Here is a 20,851-nt window from a genome sequence, read left to right on the forward strand (position 1 = left end):
TATTAATATTAATAATAATGTAATCAAGTACTACTAACAATATTAATAATAATAATAATAGTATGGTAATGGCAAGATACAGGCGGGTATAAATTAATCATTCCTTTCGTAATATCTACGACGTCTTCGGGATATTCTTTAGAAATTACTTTATTTCTGGTCAATATTCATTAACGAGCAAGTTTTCTCTCTGTTTCTTATCACGATTTTTTTCACTTCATCACAATTGTACCGTTAGAAATTATTCAAAACATTGTTAAAATGTCCATGAAATATATGCAATTGCCGTATTGAATAAGCGAGTAATGAAGTTGCTGTTTCACTGAATAAAAGTGAAATCTCCAATGCGTGTGCTCAAGTATATAAGTTAAAAAAAGATTGGTACATCAATGCCTATTATTCTTAATCAATATTCATCATTTAACAATTAGGACCGAATTTTTACAAACCAACTCTAAACCACGACCCAATTTACAAATAAAAAGATCGATGTGTAAATTAACTATCAACTATTAATCTCCAATCCTATGTGAAGATATAATGTTCGGACCAAATTTCTAAACTAACGTGGACAATTCATGCGGACTATTGGTGGTTGCTGCGCTACTTAGATCTAATGTGGCAGCCGGAAGACCAGGACTGACGCTGCCGGTTGCTTCCCGTGGCAAATGCTGCGATCTATTTAGCTTATTTCCAGGACTCGGTGGCGATCTATCTGCTGGTATATCCGGTGGCGTAACCACGTTTCTGTGTCCGCTCACGTTCAGATGATTGTGCGTCGCCGCGATCGGAGCTGGCGATGAGAGCAACAAGGGCGGTGGAGACATTGACACGTGTCGATGATGATGATGGTGATGATAGTGTTGGTACTGTGCAGCTCGGCCGTGCGTTGCGTGGCTGGTATTTAGTTGGTTCGTCACGGGCCCGACTTTCGTTGGGCAGCCAGCATGGTGGATGGTTAACGGGTCACGTAGTTGTTGTTGCTGTTGTAGCTGGGGCTGGTTCTGGTGCTGTTGCAGCTGCTGCTGACGCTGCAGCTGTACCGCCCCTTCGCACTGTTCGCGCGCTAACGCCTTCACGGCATTCGTCTTCTCCTACGAAATAAGAATGATAGGTTAGGTTGTAGTCAGGGGCCATAACAAATTAAAAAAGTTATAATATAAGAATTTACATTTTAGTTGAAATGATTCTAGTTACGAATAAGTATTAAAGATGATTCAAATCTTTTTCGTTACCGATAACCATGGTGAAAACTCTTTTGGATTACTTTCAGCCATTGTCAATCCTATTGTCAATACTACATGCTTGAAGTAGAAGGAGGAGTACAGAGAAAAAGACGTTTTCTCAGCAAATATAATCGTTACTCAATTATTTTGTTCAACAGTTTTACAAATCTCCCAAAAATAAACGAGAATGCGAAAATACACTGAATATCGTGTGTATGGTTATTTATAAAATCCCCTTGAAATAGTTGCGATCGCGGATCACATAAACAAACGAACCTGTCATTCTACAGAGTATCTTTTTCGGTGAAATTATGCAAACGTAAATGTAACTTCGGTAGAACTCCTCGAGAACTTGTAAGCTTATATGACTCTGACCCAACCAGTCCATTCTAAAGTGTATAATTTATAAAAGGGGATTATATTAATACGCGGAGGATGTGGTAGGTGGTAAGTTTTGCATATGAATGTTTGTTGATACAACGAATGGTTAAATGGAGGTTTTCATGAATGTGATAAGGACTAGATCGAATGTTTTAACACTTATAACTAGAATGCGTATTTTTATACAAGTTTGTAGTTTTACGAACATAATCAAAGAAATAAAATTTTAATCGAGATTTGTTTTCTTATATACGTATATTTTAGCGCATTTTATGCATTTTGCGCCATTTGCGTACTTTTCAATTTCGCACGAATAAAATAAAGATCAGAAATATAATTATAACGCTTCTTAAAAATGTGAAAAATCCTGGTTTCCTAAAAGCTTGCAATTGATTTCAGAAAAATTTTTATGAACTCTACCAGATAAATTATGGTAACTCTGAAAAACAAAATTTCACGATAAAATGATTTCCGGGTAAAATACACATAAAAGATGATTTAGACGTGTTTGAACGTGTTCGTTTTCTTTTTTAATAACGATATGTTCTTACCCTCTGCCACACGAAGACGTTATGGACCATTGCGCATCCACAAAACACGATGCCAAGGCCTATGAAAACCGACGTAACGATTGCCGGTGTGACACCAATTACCTCTCAGAGAAAAGACATCGACTCCCGACTGTCGGACGCCAACGCCGCGACGCATCTAAGTCCCCATCAGAGATAAGGCCCCAACCCCGACTTTCGGACTCCTTGGAATCCACACCAAACCCCCCAACATCCCCAAGCCAGGGTGTATATAAGCCGAGACTTCACCCAGCCCGGGGAGTTCTCGTTCTAGTTGCTGTTCTTGTACAACACCCCTTTCTCTGTTCAACGTTATTCTACTGTAAGTGCCAAAGTCATAATAAAGTTCGATAAAAGAGAATTAATAGTTGGGCTACGACTCAGCTTTCTTTTCTCTCGCAACCCAAGTATCCATTTTACGTGACACCGGCGTCGAATGAAACTGGATGAATGTATACAATATCATACCTGAAAGCATTGTTAGAGGATCATTATAACACGTATGCCATAACAAGTGGGACAAAGAATCAGCGCAAATACATATTCTCAATACATATAATTCTCGAAGCGTAAACTATATACATATGCTTTTCATTGAAATTTTCAATACTAGTCGCAAATTATTTTTCAATTAATTTATTATTTAAGTCTTTATATATCAATTCTCGACGAATAAATTACTTAAATTATAGAGAATCTATCTTCAGACAATAGAGAATTCAATATTTTTGGTCGTTAAGTAATTTACAAATTTCTAAAACGATTACGTTCGAAGTTTTGGACAGTATTTGAAGTTTCTAACATGACATTAAAAAAAAATAAATAAATTTTATGATATAATTAAAAAAACATTGTAGTCTATCATAATTTCTATTCCGTCAAATTTATTAAAACACAGTTTTCTTCTGAACAGAGTCAAAATGTCCGTCTTGAATCGAGTTCAACAGCTTAACGTTCGATCGAGCGAATGATAGCTGTGTAAACTAGCATGACACAACGTAAACTTTAGATTAGATCTCGATCCATCCACCAGCCGTATTCATGCATGACATGAATATTCTGTTTCAGCTCTTTATAAATTAATCTGTTAAAACTTCCCTAAAAGACGATCATTTTTATTTTTCTAAGAAAAATAATGACTATTCGGCGTTAAAATTAACTTTATTTCCATTGGATTTCTAAACTGATTTCATACACTCAGAGATAGTTCACAGTATCTTTTAGATTCATGCCTGAATTCAAGAAAAATTAAACGTATAACTTATGTACTAGTATCTTTCAAAAGGTTAAAGTTGACAGAATTGAAGGAATTGGTTCTTACCAGTTAGAAAGACGGGAATGCTAATGAAAAACCCTCCGACAGCACATATCCGGCTGATGGATGATTTTTGCAGGTACTTGTTACTCCTGAAACAGACAAAATTTGAAGTGAAAGTCAGTTTCACGATTCTATGATAATTGAGCGAAATATAAAGGAACCAGTTTTTTGTTTAACAGCCAAGAATCTTTCAAAAATTCTACTGTAATTGATACTTCAAATATATTTAGTCAGACAAAGGATAATCATAATCGCAACGTTAATCTTAACTTTAATTCAAGGATCAAACAGTATCATTATACATATAAAAGTAAACATAAAGTCTATCCACATTATTGTTATTATTATTATTATTATTATTATTATTATATGTTATTCTATAATTGATTTTTATTTCTTTATTATCAATATTATTCTATTTTCTATAATGATTCAATTATAGATCTTATTTTTTGTCAATCATATTTCACTGAAAAGATCACTTTGAAAATAATCTAATAGTAAAAAATGAAAAATAATCTTTTTCTACCTTGTCTTCATGTTTTACAAACTCTGTCCACCGCCGTAAACCTATTAAATGCATGAAACGACAAAGCAAAGCTGCTTCACATAATTCCCCGCTCACGCAGTGTCAATCAGCTCACGACCGCAAACGATACTGCTAATTTCCAGCGACCACGAACGATTTCACCGTAATTGCCGGTGTGAAATTTACCAATACGTGCTCGAATTGGTCAATAATGGATAGAGCGCTCTTGCACACACTAATCTACCAACAAATAATATTGACTCAATTGAACAACAGCGCCTAGATTAACGGACAAACCGCATGTTCCAAACAGATTTACAATCACGGCAGAAAATACATGCCGTTATAGATGTTTCCTGGTCAAGACTAATTTCCACGCGTTAAGAACATTGTAACCGGAATCTAGGAAGAACTAGCACTTCCTGGAATAATACTATTGTGTCCTCGATGAATGTCTCTCCGCAATGCCCTCGAGTGAGTTGTTTTTGTCTTTGGTCGTACGACGTCCGGGATGAGAATTCGGGGAACGGTTTTGCGCTGCTTTAATACTCGCACAACCATCTATCCATGGGACTGCATCTTTTTAGGAGGACCAGTGATTAATCTTTTCCCACTCATTTTCATCTCTAATTTCTCATGAGGCTAAGATTCCTGCATCTTTTATCATAATAATTTATTAATACTATTAATAAATTGAGACAATTTTACACGTCGTATTTTGCGTTATAAGATGACTTGTAATTTATAAAATTTACCTGTAAAATTCCTTTGCTTGTTTTACCGAAGCAATAGTTGGCATTTCTATACGACAATAAGAATTTGTTAATACTAATAATTTGTAAGGTTATCATGTTATCATTCTTCTAATGGATAGTATATTATTGAAACTTTTTTAATATTGAAACGCGATATTTTTTTTGGAGAAGAAGTGCATAGTAGTAAAGAGTTGAATTCTACGGACGTAAAAAGTGGACATAACATTTTCTGTACATGGAGTCGCCTGGCCTAAACATTTTATGATTTCCGGGCAAAATACAGACGAATCCAGCGCTGATTTTAAAGCAGCTTCATCCAAATAAGCCACAATAAGAAATTCCCACGAAACAGTTGCGTTCATCCCCTTTCGAGGTCGCCGACCTCTTTGAATGCGTTTCAAGAGCGTCGTACCAATGAAATTTCGAGTTCTAAACTAATTTCTCAGCCTTTTGCGTTAAATTTAACCTTCCGCGTTAGTGTATTTCGGACGAGTTCCTATTTTACGCTTTCGTCGACCTCACCAACGTAACATGCAGCATCCGCAAGTAAAACTGTCTCTTAAATTTGATGTGACACCAATACACGACGAGAAGAATCACAATGCCATTTTTATTCCACTTCGTTAATTTTTCGTCGTAAGGTTTAGCTGTAAATAGGATTAAAAAAATTTAGATTAACGAGGAATTTAAAATTGATCTATTAAATCAACAATTTCCATTAGTTGTCAATAGATTTTATAAGCTTCAGATTACTGAGAAATTATACACATTGCAAAATATTTACCATTGGTTACCCACGCTACACGTAAATTTGATCAATCTACCAATGCACTAACACTGCAATAAATTTCTATTGCAACATTCCACGCTCCTTTGCCGCACCTTAAACTCCTCGCTAGATTTATTCCACCTTAAAGTGTCACATAACTCCAACGACACCGATATCAAATCTTAAACTCCACCAAATTCCAGAGAAACTTGATTTCGTCGAAAGTAAGAGATTAAACTTAAAAAGCAATTTATTTCATCTTTAAACTATCCTAAACTTCTTAAATATAATTTATATATGTCGGAGATAAGAGGACACCGGTGCCTTCCCTCTGAAACCTCGGGAAAATCCATAAAAACATTGTAATTAAAATTTACAGTTGTAACTAAACGATTTGCCGTCATTCTAACCAATTGTATTTGTTTGAGACTTGTGACAATGAGCTTGGGCTCAAGGCGACAATTAGTCGCCGAACGTGGCCGCGGTCAACGGGACGAACTCTCCATCTAACAAAGGCATTGAGTAATCCTATAGCTCTCCTTAAAAGAAAGATTTGTAGCGGCACGTGGCAGTAAACATTCCAACGGTTTCTGTCCCGTAGCTTGCCACACGCAGATCCTATTCTCCGGGCAGGATGTTTACCAGATGTCGACGCGTCTCCACAGTACGTGATCGGCTAGCCCGAGGACCGTCATAAACACTAATATCTAGTTACCTAAAATCCTTCAACAGATACACAGTCTTTGTCCCAGTTACGGGAAGACAGGAGAGACCTATTTTTCCACGAACGACGTCTCCCACTAGCAACCCTCCCTCAAGGGCAGCTAGCATCCTTTTCTAACTACCGATATGGAGATTGGCCAATTAGCAGCAACATCAATTTCCCTTACTTTCCGAACGTAGGATGTCCCCGACGAATCCGATGATCTCGTGTCCTTAGACACATCCCGTCATAGTTTTCCTCTGGGGTATCACCGGGACGGAAAGTCATTCTCTCTTGCGGTCTCATCGACAAAAAAAAGAGATTAACGCCAGCGACTATTAACACAGAATCCGACTTAGATCTTTGCGAGTGCGTACGGCTACCGTCCCGTTGTCCGCGGGTTCGTTACTGAACCCGCGGGTTCTATGGTAATCGTATTTGCACTAGCCAATGTCTTCTCTATTGCATAACGACGACGTGTAATCCAAACGAAGATTCGCTTTACGCCCCTAACCCTAATTCTAATGTAAACCCGACATATATATATGTCGGAGATGAAAGAACACCAGAGCCTTTGGAATTTTGGATAATCCCGCAACATTGTAACCTAGAATCTACTATAGCTGTAATTGAACAATTGTAGTTATTCAACCCGTTTGTAATTGTTCGAGAGTCGTGATAATGAGCTTGGGCTCGAGGCGACAGTCAGTCGCCGAACGTAGCCGCGGTCACGGGATGAACGCTTTGTCTAACAAAGGTATGGAGTAATTCTATAGCTCTCCTTAAAAGAAATATTCGTGGCGACACGCGACAGTAAACATTCCAACGGTTTCTGTCCCGTGGCTCGCCACGCGCAGACCCTATTCTTCGAGTAAGATGATTGCCAGATGTCGATGCGTCTCCGCAGTACATGTTCGGCTAGCCCGAGGGCCCGTTATAAATCTTAAGGTTTAGTTAACTAAAGTCCTTCAAACAGACAAACAGTCTTTGTCCCAACTACGGGAAAATAGGGGAGACTTATTTTTCAACTAGCGGCGTCTCCCACTAGCAACTTTCCCTCGAGGGCAGCTAGCATCTTTTTCTAACCACCGATATGGAGATTGTCCAATTAGCAGCAACGTCAATTTCCCTTACTTTCTGAACGAAGGCTTTTCTCGACGAATCCGATGATCTCGTATCCTTAGACACACCCCATTATAGTTTTCCTCTGTGGCATCATCGGGACGGGAAAGGCATTCTCTCGCTCGCGATCTCACTGATGAAAGGAGTAACTCTTTACGACCAGTGAATATTACGCGTCCGACTTACATTTTGTGAGTACGTTCATCTATCATCCCGTCGACCGCGGATTCGTTATTGAGCCCGAGAGCATCGTCACTAGTGTCGCGAGTGCCGAACTGCCGTGATCAATTGTCAAGACTGTAATAATTCTATCATTGCAATAAACTACGCCTGTGTGTACCGTATCAATGGCTAATCCTCGAGAAGATTCATTTGACGCCCACAACCCCATTCCCAGTGACGATCCGACATCAGAAGTGGGATCAGAACGGTTGCGAGCGCTGGAAGGGCAGGTCGCTGTCATGAACAACCTAATTCATACGCTAATGCAACGACCAAATACGGGAATCACCAAATTACCACATTTTAACCCAGAAGTCGCAGGCGCCGACCCAGCCGCGTGGTGCGCGGCTGTTAGTAGGGCCATGCAGAACAACCCCCTGCGAGATGACGCGCTATACTCTGCCTTAAGTGACTCTCTACAGGGTTCTGCAGCACATTGGCTGGCACGAATGACGGGAGACGGAGAAGTTACTTGGTCTAAAGTTAAGGAACGATTCCTTATACAGTTCGGTGGCCGAGAGACGACGTCCTTGTGACATCAATCACATCTCAACCTACATCAGTGATAATACATCGACGGTCGACTTTCGAACACTTTTGGACACATCACCACCTTATCATCATAGCATACACCAAGACTGTGATGCACCTCAGTCCACATCAGAGATAGGATATGGACCCCCGACCTTCGGACACTTTCTACATCATAACCTACACCTAGCCCCTCAACATCCTAAAACCAAAACGTATATAAACCGAGACTTCACCCAGCTCGGGCAGTTCTTGTTCCTTTTCTAGTTGCTGTACTCATACAACCCCTATTCTCCGGTTCGGTGTTATTTTGTAAGTGTGAACATTTATAATAAAGTTTTATAAAGGAAAATAAGTAGTTGGGTTACGACTCACCCTTCTTACTACCACCCAAGTACCAACTTTACGTGACATTTTTGGCGATCCGTGCCAGGATCTATTCACTTCAGTGCAAACGAAATTACGATTTCGGCGTACGCGCATCATTGAAGATCGAAGGATCAACGGACCCAGTGCGAATCTTTGCTACTACGAAGCCCTGCAGCAACTTTCAACGTTCCATTACGGTGAAACTAGACGAGAGGACTACGGTCAGCGCAGAGCAAGCCTACGAATATGATTCGGAATCTAGAACCAACCAGAGAGGAAACATGCCTGAGACTCCTCAACGGTCATAGCTACTACGGTAAGCTGAAAAATCTGGATTCATTTTCACGATACCGTGTGAGAAAACCCAGTTTCTCAAGCGCTTCGAGTCCAAATAGCAACAATAGTTCAGACTCAATAAGCTCAATTAGAATCATGCCCACATCACGAAAAGACAAAGTCGAAACTATTGAAACCGTTTCTACAAACGGAGGTACGGACAATTCGATTCGTGCCATACTCGACGTAATTCAAAAACAAATTGAAATTCTTGCGCAACGTGTAGAAGAGACACAACGGACGGCCGACAGTGAAAATAAGAAGCGTGCAGCGGAAATAGAACTATTAGGCAAAAATATCTCTAAAATAAAAATAGGACGCGACGCTACTACAGAACTAGGCTCCCTTATTACTATGGACGAATCTGTTGCCGCGAGAGATAGAACTTCCCCACCATGCGTTCCAATTCGAACAGAAGAAGACAACCATCCCTCTTACGAAGACCGTCCACCGCAATTCGCCTCTCCGAGCTTACGGGCCAAAGACGCGATAGTATGTATTCCGCAATTAAACGGCGAAGACAATATCGGAGTAGAAGAATTCATACACGAAGTACGCGAATTACGAGCCATGTGTAGCGAACCCACGCTACTATTAAAAATGATCAAAATCGGGAAAATCACGGGTAAAGCCGCAATGGCCATCTGCAATATACCGATATACGAATACGGACACCTGTACGATGCCCTAAGACGAAACGTAGCCACCCAAGACTCTGTTAAAGAACATCAAGACCAGCTACGCGAAACGAGACAGCGTCATGACGAAAGTGTGCAAAGTTATATCATCAGGTTCCGCAGAGCGCTCAATAAGTTACAATACAGTATAACGAACGAATACCGTGACGAAATTACTAGACGAGCTATGAACGACAGGATTTTAAAAGATTCCGTGATCGATTTTATCCGAGGCCTGAAAGGCGAAATAGGAAAATTACTACTCGCCAATCCACCATACAATATCCTTGAAGCCGAAAAGAAAGTATCAATTGACACCGCTTCACAGGATTATATTTTCATTAAAACAGACTTAATGTTTGATGTCAATAGCTCAATAGAATACCAGAAAGAGTCTGTGAAACGAAGGAAAGAAGATATTGCAGTATTGTATAATGATTTGTCACCATCTTCGTCACAAGATACTCAAAATTTACAAGAATGGTTTGACAAAAAAAGTAAAAGTTTAGGAGAAGCAGAAAAAGATCATAACAAGAAGGATAATATTTCAATGAGAAATATTTTGGACGGCGATACAAATAAAGAAAACCAAATTGAAACGAAGGAATTAGAAGCAGTTAGTAAATCAACTGCTGAAAATGATACAAAATCAATAGACAACGTTGAACAAAATATATCATTAGAATCCATACAAAAAGCAAGAGATGATGCTTACAATAATGAACATTTGCTTATAGAAGAAGACCAAATGATGACAGCGAAAAATGCGTGTGACACTACAGAATTAAAAACTTCAGCAGATCTTATGTCGAGAAATGTAGATGCTAATACACAAGAGAAGTCTTTAGAGAATAAAGATGACAAGAATCCATCTCCATCTATGTTAGATGGTAGTAAACGGAGCAGTCGTTATAATGTTGCTACAAAGCCTGCTACTTCGCCAAAATTTGAAGAAATTGTTTATAATCAAACAAGACAGTCAGACACGAATAAAATTTTGCGAAGCGCTTTAAAGATTCACAAGAATTACCTAATAAAAAATAAAAAGAATTCATTAGAAGGAGAAAAAGAAGTAGGGGAAAAGAAGAAAATGAACAGACAGAAATTATTTCAAAAAATATATCAGATGATAAATGTGATTTGCTTTAGAGAAAAAAAAAAATTATCCACGAACTACATTAGGAATTTATCTATTTTAGTGAGGAGAAAGAGAAAGGATAGAGGAGTTGATCAATAGACTGTGGATTTTGAAGCGTTTATGAAAATATTACAATTTTAATAAAATATTCAATGTAAAGTCTTTGTTATAATATTCAGATAGATAGATGAAAAAAAACACGCACACGTGAAAAGAGTTCAATCTTTTGGAATACAAATTGAAGAACTAACAATAAAATTAGAAGGAATAACATAAGTCACAAATATGAAGTTGACCTGCTGGAACAACAAAAAGAAGGCCAAACTTAATTCATGTGTTAGTAATTCAATGGAGGAACGTGATAAGCTGGAGCTAAAGATGCAAAAGAGATAAAATGTAGTTCTTGAACCACAAGGACAAATAATCTGTCCTTCAATGTGAACTAGACGAACTAAAGGGTGAATATGAAAAAGTGGGTGATTTTGGATATAAATATGAAGAAGAAACTAATAAATTGAAACTGGATTTTGAAAAAGAAGAAAAATGATCCTTGTCAATGAAAATAAATTTGAAATATTGCGTAGGGTAGAAATTGAAGGTAAAGTAAAAGATATGAACGAACAAAATAATTTTCTTAGAAAAGAACTGGAAAACGTCCAAAAACTTTCCAAAGATGTTAATAATCGCTTACTCGAGGCGAACCACGAATTAGAAGATTCACATAGAAAACACACTCTTATTTGAAAATTGAAAAAAAAGGAAAAAAAACATCAGGAAGAATTAGGTGATATAATAAAACTTCATGATGAAGAAAAATATAAACTGATACAGCATTGGTGTTCTGTAGAATGTCAAACTGCCATAAAGGGTTACATTGATGGAAAGGTGCAGTAAATATTTAAATAACAATCCATGACTTTTTAAGTAATTGTAACAATCTTGATGTTTTACTATGGAACAACTAGATGAAGTGCACAGTGACATTAATAAAGTAGAATCATCGATAAAAGTAGATGTATCTTCTTCATTAATATCAGAATCAACGACTGATATTATAAAGAATGTGCATGATATTCCAGAAAATCAAAAAAAAAAAAAAAAAATAAGTCACCTGGAATGTACAGATAATACAATTCAAGATGGTTTAATAGTAAATAAATGTGATGTAACAGATTTAAATAAAAACAAAAAAAATTTCTACAGTAAGGAAAGTAGTGAGACAGAGAGCATAAAGAACGTTGCGATTAATGAAGTAGAACAAGAAATAATAAATAAGGGCCCACAAATTGATGATCAATGTAAAAAAAAAAAGATGAGAAATTTCAAGAAGAGCAAGCAGAAAATACAACTGAGATTGGAGATCATTCAAGATATGCAGGTGACACATCTTTAGATAAAGAAAGTACGAATGATGTTGAAATATTTAATACAAATGAGGGTGAACAAAACATTGAGAAACACAACGTTTGTACAGTGTTAAATATAGATACAGTTAGTGTTATTAATGCTCAGTGTCAAGCATTAATTAAAACACTTCGTGAAACTTTTGATGATAAAGCCCAAACATTGCATGTCACGGATACAGACACAGATTTGTCTAAACTAGTTGATAGTAGTTCAGAAGTAATGGTACTAACTGTAGAAACTATTATATTAATGATATGAATGAAAGTACAGAAGAAAATATTATTTTAACTGTACATGAAAAGGATGCTGTTGTAAATTCCAATGAAGAAAAAATGTTTCTGCCGAACAAAAAGGAACGAAGAACGCTGAAATTGCAAATGAAGAATTTAATTTGATAGATTATGCGCGAGAATGTGATGGAACAATTATAGAAGTAATGTCAACAGAAATTGTGGCTCAAGAAGTTTCTGAAAATTGTAGCCAGAAAGACAATTATGACGTATTAAATCATACAAAGACAAGAAACGATTCTATAACTCCTATTACCTCAGGAGTAGTGATCTAGAAACTGCAGATGACATTGATATTAAAGAAAAGAATAACAAGAAACAACAAATGGAAATGGCAAGATTGATCTTTTGATAGTTCACATAAAATTAATGTAGAAAAGAAAATTATTCATAATAAAATTGTCGTACTTATACATGTTGCTAATACAGAAGGAAGGAATAAATCTATAAGTGAAGCAGATAAAATGCGCATAACTAACGAAAGAAATGCAATTCAGGATATCTTTGATGATTGGGGTGTTGAAAATGCAGAAGATGATAGTCAGTCGGTATCCAAAGCTCCAGATACTGTGCAAATTGAATTGAAAAGTTTACTAAATGACACAAAAACACGAACTATAGAGGAAAGCACAGTTGTACTGGTCGAAGAAGAAATTACATGCATGGAAAAAAAACCAGTTGTAGATGCTGAAAAGGCTTTAGAAGTTGCTAAACAAAACAAAGAAATGCAAGTATCAAAGGAACAACTGGATAACAATTAAACTATAAAGAAACAACAAGATAGTATAAAACCATTACTCAAAGACCACTAACTCATTCTATATCACAGGCTGTTAGAAAGTCTACGAAAGATTCAACACGTGATACTGCGGCATTTCGTCAAACTTCGCAAATTATCCCTATTAATCGTAGTCGAAATTTAACCAGCCAACAACCTTCACAGGTTGAAATAGCAAAAGCATATACCACGACGAAGAAGAACAAGTACAAGTCGAGCCAGTCAGAGTCCAATTCCATCGCTCCATACTGAGGAAACACTAAGATTTTGGAGGACCAAAATCAATCTAAAGAGGGGGGTATGTGACATCAATCACATCTCAACCTACATCAGTGATAATACATCGACGGTCGACTTTCGAACACTTTTGGACACATCACCACCTTATCATCATAGCATACGCCAAGACTGTGATGCACCTCAGTCCACATCAGAGATAGGATATGGACCCCCGACCTTCGGACACTTTCTACATCATAACCTACACCTAGCCCCTCAACATCCTAAAACCAAAACGTATATAAACCGAGACTTCACCCAGCTCGGGCAGTTCTTGTTCCTCTTCTAGTTGCTGTACTCATACAACCCCTATTCTCCGGTTCGGTGTTATTTTGTAAGTGTGAACATTTATAATAAAGTTTTATAAAGGAAAATAAGTAGTTGGGTTACGACCCAGCCTTCTTGCTACCACCCAAGTACCAACTTTACGTGACATCCTCATCGTTAATCAAGGTATCCAGGGAATCGCGGGGAACGGGCGAATCCACGGGGGCGTTTGCCGGCCGTGTCCGTTCCCTCCTGCAGACGCGGTGGCAACATTCTACGCTTGACGAAATACTTAACGCTGTCACTCTCTACATATTAATTCCACACGACCAACGTCTTAAACGATTGGCCCTCACGAGCGATATCAGAACGGAGGACCAATTTCTGAGCGAAATGCGACCCTTTTGTTACGAAGAAGAGTCGACATTTTCGCCGAGAGATGCACCGGCGGAACCCGAAGCTAAGCGACGCAAGTTATCGGGCCACCAGACGAGGTGTCATTACTGGTACTCTCGGACACAGAATAAAGGACTGCCGCAAGAGGATGCAGAACGTACAGCAGAGGGATGCACGACGCCAGGAAGGAAGCCGACCGGCCGCACCGTCCAAGGCGGTTTGCTACAGGTGTCATACGGAAGGCCATATCGCATCTAACTGCCCGGCACGACGGGACGGTAGAACAGGCCCCAAGGATGAGCGTAAAGTCAACTCCTGTGTCACGTAATTTTTGGGTTGGTTGGTGAAAATAAAATATAGTTGAGTCGTAACACAACTATTAACTTGGTTTTAATCAACCTTTATTATGAATTCAGCAATCACAATGTAACACGCACTGAATTAACATAAATCACAATTCACTCCAACCACGTTATGTCAGACTTAGTTATAACGATACATTAAGTACGCGACTTATAAGAGTAGAGACCGACATAGATATGTTGACTATTCTAAGGATACAGAATAAGTGAAGTCTTACTGACGATACTGTGTCTGAGGAAAGCTAGGGGTGGGGGTATCTAAGGACAAGGGACGGAATTTACGACAGGAAATACTCGCTTGGTCCGAACGACCTTAACTATAAAAATGCCAAGTGCCCCTGGTAGGCACTTAAGACTATTGAGGGTGCGCGCCAGGGATATGCAGGTATCTGGGTGCCATCCTGTCCGTGGTGTATGGCCTGGTCTCTGATATGAATTGACGTTACACCTGCGTGGTGGAGTCCCCAGCCGGTAGTTTAAGTCATCTGGGTGAGTCGTTCCCATTTTACTTCGATTCCGGAGCCGAGTGCTCATTAATTAGAGAATCTGTCGCTCCGAAATTCTCCGGTAGGAGAACGACAGATATAGTAGTTATGCGAGGAATAGGAAACACCTGCGTTAAGAGTACATCCCAGATCTTATCTACGGTACGCATTAACTGTTTTACATTGGAGATAACCTTCCACGTTCTGGCCGATAGTCACTTGCACTATGATATCATGATTGGCCGCGAGATCTTAAGCCAGGGTTTTGATGATTGATCAATATCAATGCGGTTGACACTGACGTGGTTGGTAATGATAAAAGTCGGTTAATTTCTGTCCTCGAGAAATTCAAAGATTCATTCATTACGGGCTTCCCACGTACTCGCGTAAGCACGGGCCAATTAGAAATACGGTTAATCGATCCTAATGTTACCGTGCAAAGAAGTCCCTACCGACTTAGCGAAGAAGAGCGTAGGATAGTGCGTGAGAGAATAGACGAGTTAATTAGAGCAAAAATCGTGAGGCCGAGCAACTCACCGTTCGCGAGCCCTATCTTACTTGTAAAGAAGAAAGACGGCTCAGATAGACTGTGCGTAGATTTGCGGGCATTAAATAAAAATACGGTCGCGGACCGGTATCCCCTACCCCTCATCGCGGATCAAATCGCGAGATTGCAGAAGGCGAGATACTTCATTAGCCTGGACATGGCCAGCGGATTCCACCAAATCCCCATTCATCCCAATTCGACGGAATATACGGCGTTCGTCACACCCGACGGGCAATACGAGTACGTGACTATGCCGTTCGGATTGAAAAATGCACCATCCGTTTTCCAGAGGGCCATTCTCAACGCCTTAGGCGACCTCGCGTATTCGTTCGTTGTTGTTTACTTGGACGACGTCCTAATTATTGCCGACTCAGTAGATCAAGCCCTAGAAAGGTTGAGCACCGTATTAGATACCCTCGTGAAAGCCGGATTCTCCTTTAACTTTTCAAAATGCTCCTTTTTAAAGACATCGGTACTCTACTTGGGATATGTAATTCGTAACGGAGAAGTCCGTCCAAACCCGGGTAAAATACAAGCCTTGAGTTCTTTACCTGCACCGTCGACCGTCACACAACTTAGGCAATTCATAGGTTTGGCCTCTTATTTCCGAAACTTCATTCCCAAATTTTCACAAGTAATGAAACCCCTGTACGCACTTACCTCGAGTAACAAGAATATACCTTGGACGGATAGGCACGAACAGATAAGATAAAAGGTAATTTCCGTCCTGACTGACGCGCCGGTGCTAATGATATTTGACCCCAATTACCCCATAGAACTACATACGGACGCTAGCTCGGAAGGAGATGGAGCCATTTTAATGCACAGGGTCGAAGGTAAAAATCGAATAGTGGAGTATTACAGCAAAAGAACTAGCCCTGCGGAATCTAGGTATCATTCCTACGAATTGGAAACGTTAGCAGTTGTAAACGCCGTCAAGCACTTCCGTCATTACTTACACGGACGAGAATTTCTCGTTGTCACCGATTGCAACTCCCTGAAAGCATCCAGTAATAAGGTACACTTGAACGACAGGGTTTACAGATGGTGGGCTTACCTGCAAACTGTTACCTTTGACATTATGTACCGGGAAGGTAAACGAATGGCCCACGTAGATTTCTTTTCGCGAAATCCCGTAGACTTGGATCGCAGTACGTTCAGCAAAATTGTAGAGAAAGAAATTAACCTAACCGAAATCTCCGACGATTGGCTACTTACGGAACAACGTCGCGACCCACAAATTTCCGAGATCGTCGATAAATTACAGAACGAAGACGTCGCGAATACGTATGAGTTACGGTCCGGCACCCTTCATCGTAAAATACAGAGAAAAGATAGAACTCTCTGCCTGCCCGTCGAAAGCTATCCAGAACCTTAAAAAACTATAAAAACGACTGTTTCCATAAATACCTCGCCAGCTTATCCCCCACAGCCGACGCCAACTACTCACTATGGAAGGCCTCCAGGAAACTCACACGCTCCCCACAAATAATCCCACCTATCCGCCGTCCGCAAGGTGGATGGGCGCGAAGCCCTATAGAAAAAGCCGACCTGTTTGCTAAACACTTGTCAAAAGTATTCAAACCCCATTCCCCCAAAGCCGCCGCGGACGTTACTGAATACCTGCACACCCCCTTCCAAATGTCCCCTCCTATCGAACCCTTCTCCTCTGCAGAGACTATGGAAACAATCAGTCGCCTAAACCCCAAGAAAGCAGCAGGACACGACCTAATAAGCAATACAGCAATCAAAGAACTTCCCACAAAAGGGATAGCAGTCATCACATCGATTTTTAATGCTATCCTTCGCTTGGAACACTATCCTAAGGCCTGGAAAATCTCATTGATTACCCTCATCCCTAAACCCGGTAAACCGATATACGAAACCTGCTCCTATCGCCCAATCAGTCTTTTACCTACCCTGTCCAAACTATTCGAGAAGATGCTCACGAACCGACTCCTTCCAATCCTAGAGAACTTGAAAACACTCCCAGATCACCAATTCGGCTTCCGAAAACATCATTCTACAGTAGAGCAAATCCACCGCTTAACTCATACGATCAGTCAAACACTCGAAAAGAAAAAATATTGCTCAGCGGTTTTCCTCGACATCCAACAGGCATTCGACAAAGTATGGCATGAAGGGCTACTATACAAGATTAAAAAGATCCTACCTCACCTCTACTACTCCATCCTAAAATCTTACCTAACCAATAGACAATTCATGGTCAAATGCCTAGACGCCACTTCCGCAACATTCCCAATAGAAGCCGGCATACCCCAAGGTAGTGTCCTCGGACCCCTACTGTACTCCATCTACACTGCCGAAATACCTATATCAAACGATATAACAATAGCGACATTTGCAGACGACACAGCGCTATTAGCTACCCACGCAGACCCGGTAATAGCCTCATCCACTCTCCAGCGAAGTCTCGACTCCATGGAAAAGTGGTTTCACAAATGGGGCTTCAAAGTCAACGAAAAGAAATCCTCACATGTAACCTTCACGCTCCGAAAACAAACCTGCCCCCAGGTCACCATCAACAATGCAACAGTTCCTAGCAGGGACACAGTCTGATACCTGGGCATGACCCTGGACAGGAGACTAACGTGGAAGACACACATCTCAGATAAAACGAAGCAACTAAAGGACAAACTAAAAAAACTCTATTGGCTCACGGGCCGACGCTCCAAACTAAACATACAGAATAAAATTACCCTCTACAAGACCGTAATAAAACCTGTCTGGACCTAAGGAATCCAACTATGGGGAACAGCAAGTAACTCCAACATTGAAATACTCCAACGCTTTCAATCGAAAACGCTAAGATCCCTAATTGACGCACCTTGGTATGTAATCAATGAAACAATACACCGCGACCTCAAGATACCCACCGTCAAAGAGGAAATAGCAAAATATAGCGACAGATATAGCAAAAGAATCAACAAACACCGAAACCCCCTGATCACTGGACTACTCGATACGACGGACCAGATTCGCAGGCTGAAGAGGCACTACCCGCTAGACCTAAACGTTAGATTCATTTAATTATCCAAATTAAGCATATGCACTTACTTATAATACTTATAAATTATACCTATCTATAATAAGTATTAACTTATTGTAAATAAACAGCCATGTCACTGCGCCACGCCAGAAAAATTACTGAAAATTCTCAACGCGAGAATTGATTGTAATTTCAACAAATAAATAAAAAAAAAATGTAAGACAGCAGGCGATAAAGAATATAGAAGCAAGCGCCAAATACGATAAGGATAGGTTCGACGAAAACAAAGCTAAAATAGTTAGGTTCAACCTTGGCGATTTCGTATTACGTTATAAAGGCATACCATATAACGTAATACGTTATAACGTTATAATATATAACGTAATACGTTATAACGTTATAATATATAACGTAATACGTTATAACGTCATCCCATATAACGTAATACGTTATAACGTCATCCCATATAACGTAATACGTTCTAACGTCATACCATATAACGTAATACGTTATAACGTCATCCCATATAACGTAATACGTTCTAACGTCATACCATATAACGTAATACGTTATAACGTCATCCCATATAACGTAATACGTTATAATGTCATACCATATAACGTAATACGTTATAACGTCATCCCATATAACGTAATACGTTATAATGTCATACCATATAACGTAATACGTTATAACTTCATACCATATAACCTAATACGTTATAACGGCATACCATATAACCTAATACTTTATAACGGCATACCATATAACCTAATACGTTATAACGGCATACCATATAACGTAATACGTTATAACGGCATACCATATAACGTATTATATTTCTGTTAACCGACTGAACAGTTTACATTCATCTGTTTTCGAGACGCCGCGCACACACATACATCCACACGCTGATATTCCCTTACAAGTATCTCTACTACACATTTAACCCAGTCCAACACAGAAAATTATACATATCTCAACAAATGTTATAAATTAATAGTTTAGACGTTATAAATTAATTGCTTATATGTTATATATTAATGGCTTAAATGTTATAAATTAATAGCTTAAATATTGTAAATTAATTTCTCAAGTATTGTAAATTAATGGCTTAGACGTTATAAATTACTAGTTACAATGTTGTTATTTGATATTTTTTTTTATTTACCTTATATTTAAATTCTTCTTGGATGTTCACTGTCCGGAATTTCAGGCACGAAAGAGCTCGCGCGCGACTTCCGCGTTCCTTATATATCTTGACAAGGTGTCGAGATGTCAATCAAACGTTAACGATCTCTTGACATAGCAAAGGACGGGTTTTCCATTATAACAAAATCAAATTGAACAATTTTAATCGTAATTTTTAATATTTATCGTAAATTGGCGCCTTCGACGATTTAATACGGTATCCATTTTTATCATTTTAATAGTTTCTACAAACTACGACTAAATTCACACCTCCTTGATACTAGTTTTCGACTATCAATTAGTTTGAACAAAAAGGGAAAAGAGCCTAATGGCAGTCGATGACGTTACTGTGAAATATGTTATGGTATTTAAATAATCAGCCAGATAAAATTCATATTAATCATTATATTATATTATCGATATTCGTTCATTTACTCGTGCTAATTACAAAATAAAATGTTCTCTTTTCTTGAATAACACCTACATCACCGTCTGCGATATTTAAATTTCTTATTTAATGCTTATTTAAAAGTCAGGTACCTTTTTAATTCCTCTCAAGTTAAACGAGTAAATTTACTCGTTATAGTTGTAACATAAAATGGCTATTTTCTTCAATACCACTTGCATCGCTGTACGTGATACAAATATTAATTATGTATCGAATAATATGTACCAATTGGCTGTAATCGCGGTTAGGTATTTCTTCGTTTGATCTATCAAGAGATCTATTAGGCTATTAGCGAAAGACTTATTGATTCCTCAAAGATGTATCTTAACTTAAATCTTAAAGATTAACTAAATCATTATATTTGATTAGTATTCGACAGTGTCTATCATATTCAGCCATCTTCTTTTATAATTGATACTGCTCGGATCAATTATTTTATAATAAATTGCAGATTATGCCACGGTATATTATAAGATATTTGTCTATAGCTCCTTTTTTCTAATTCATTGATTTTATTATTAGTCTCGTTGGTTTTACCTGTGAGTATCTGCTGTACGTACATTTCCATTATGCTCAGATTTTTAACATCGTTGTACGAATATGTGCGTGTTCTAGCAGTAAACATTGGTTTCGTTAAAATGAATGTAAGTAAACTTGGAATTATAATTGTAATTGACAACGATGACGATTAAGAGCGTGGTTACACTTAATCGTGTGCATGATATTATCAGAAATTGTGACTGTAA

At 38.7% G+C, this 20,851-nt stretch overlaps 2 protein-coding genes across 15 annotated transcripts in view; both read right to left on the minus strand.

The window, feature by feature from the left end:
• Positions 1-2: 2 nt before the first annotated feature.
• On the minus strand, positions 3-1,277 carry LOC117164952 (uncharacterized). Its single transcript, XM_076626650.1, has 2 exons — positions 1,236-1,277; positions 3-1,094 (listed from the first exon to the last, which is right to left on the minus strand). Exons 1-2 carry the CDS (start codon positions 1,275-1,277, stop codon positions 558-560), a joined length of 579 nt encoding a protein of 192 aa, XP_076482765.1. The 3' UTR covers positions 3-557.
• A 1,049-nt stretch (positions 1,278-2,326) lies between these two features.
• LOC143304254 (uncharacterized) overlaps positions 2,327-20,851 on the minus strand; it is a 126,964-nt gene continuing 108,439 nt past the window's right edge. For 2 of the 14 annotated variants that reach the window (XR_013060978.1, XR_013060977.1), the window contains exons 2-4: positions 4,779-4,824; positions 4,024-4,680; positions 2,700-3,583 (exon numbers count right to left, since the gene is read on the minus strand). Coding sequence is in view for 4 of the 14 variants with exons in the window: in XM_076626657.1 (XP_076482772.1) it covers positions 2,550-2,644; positions 3,498-3,583; positions 4,024-4,034 (192 nt within the window). In the remaining 10 variants the exon portion in view is untranslated. Of the gene's footprint in view, positions 2,645-2,699; positions 3,584-4,023; positions 4,681-4,778; positions 5,426-5,562; positions 7,108-19,637; positions 19,815-20,851 lie in introns of those variants that run through there. The other 12 variants (XR_013060983.1, XM_076626657.1, XR_013060986.1 and 9 more) reach the window with 12 other exon arrangements.

This window comes from Bombus vancouverensis, unplaced genomic scaffold (genome assembly GCF_051014615.1).
Source record: "Bombus vancouverensis nearcticus unplaced genomic scaffold, iyBomVanc1_principal scaffold0028, whole genome shotgun sequence".
Classification (NCBI taxonomy): Eukaryota; Metazoa; Arthropoda; class Insecta; order Hymenoptera; family Apidae; genus Bombus; species Bombus vancouverensis.

Bases quoted from the DNA above. Each gene is read 5' to 3' on its own strand.
- LOC117164952 (XM_076626650.1), bottom strand. From the start codon at position 1,277: ATGGCTGAAAGTAATCCAAAAGAGTTTTCACCATGGTTATCG. The intron at 1,095-1,235 runs GTAACGAAAAAG...CTTATTTCGTAG, and splicing joins AGTTTTCACCATGGTTATCG to GAGAAGACGAATGCCGTGAA.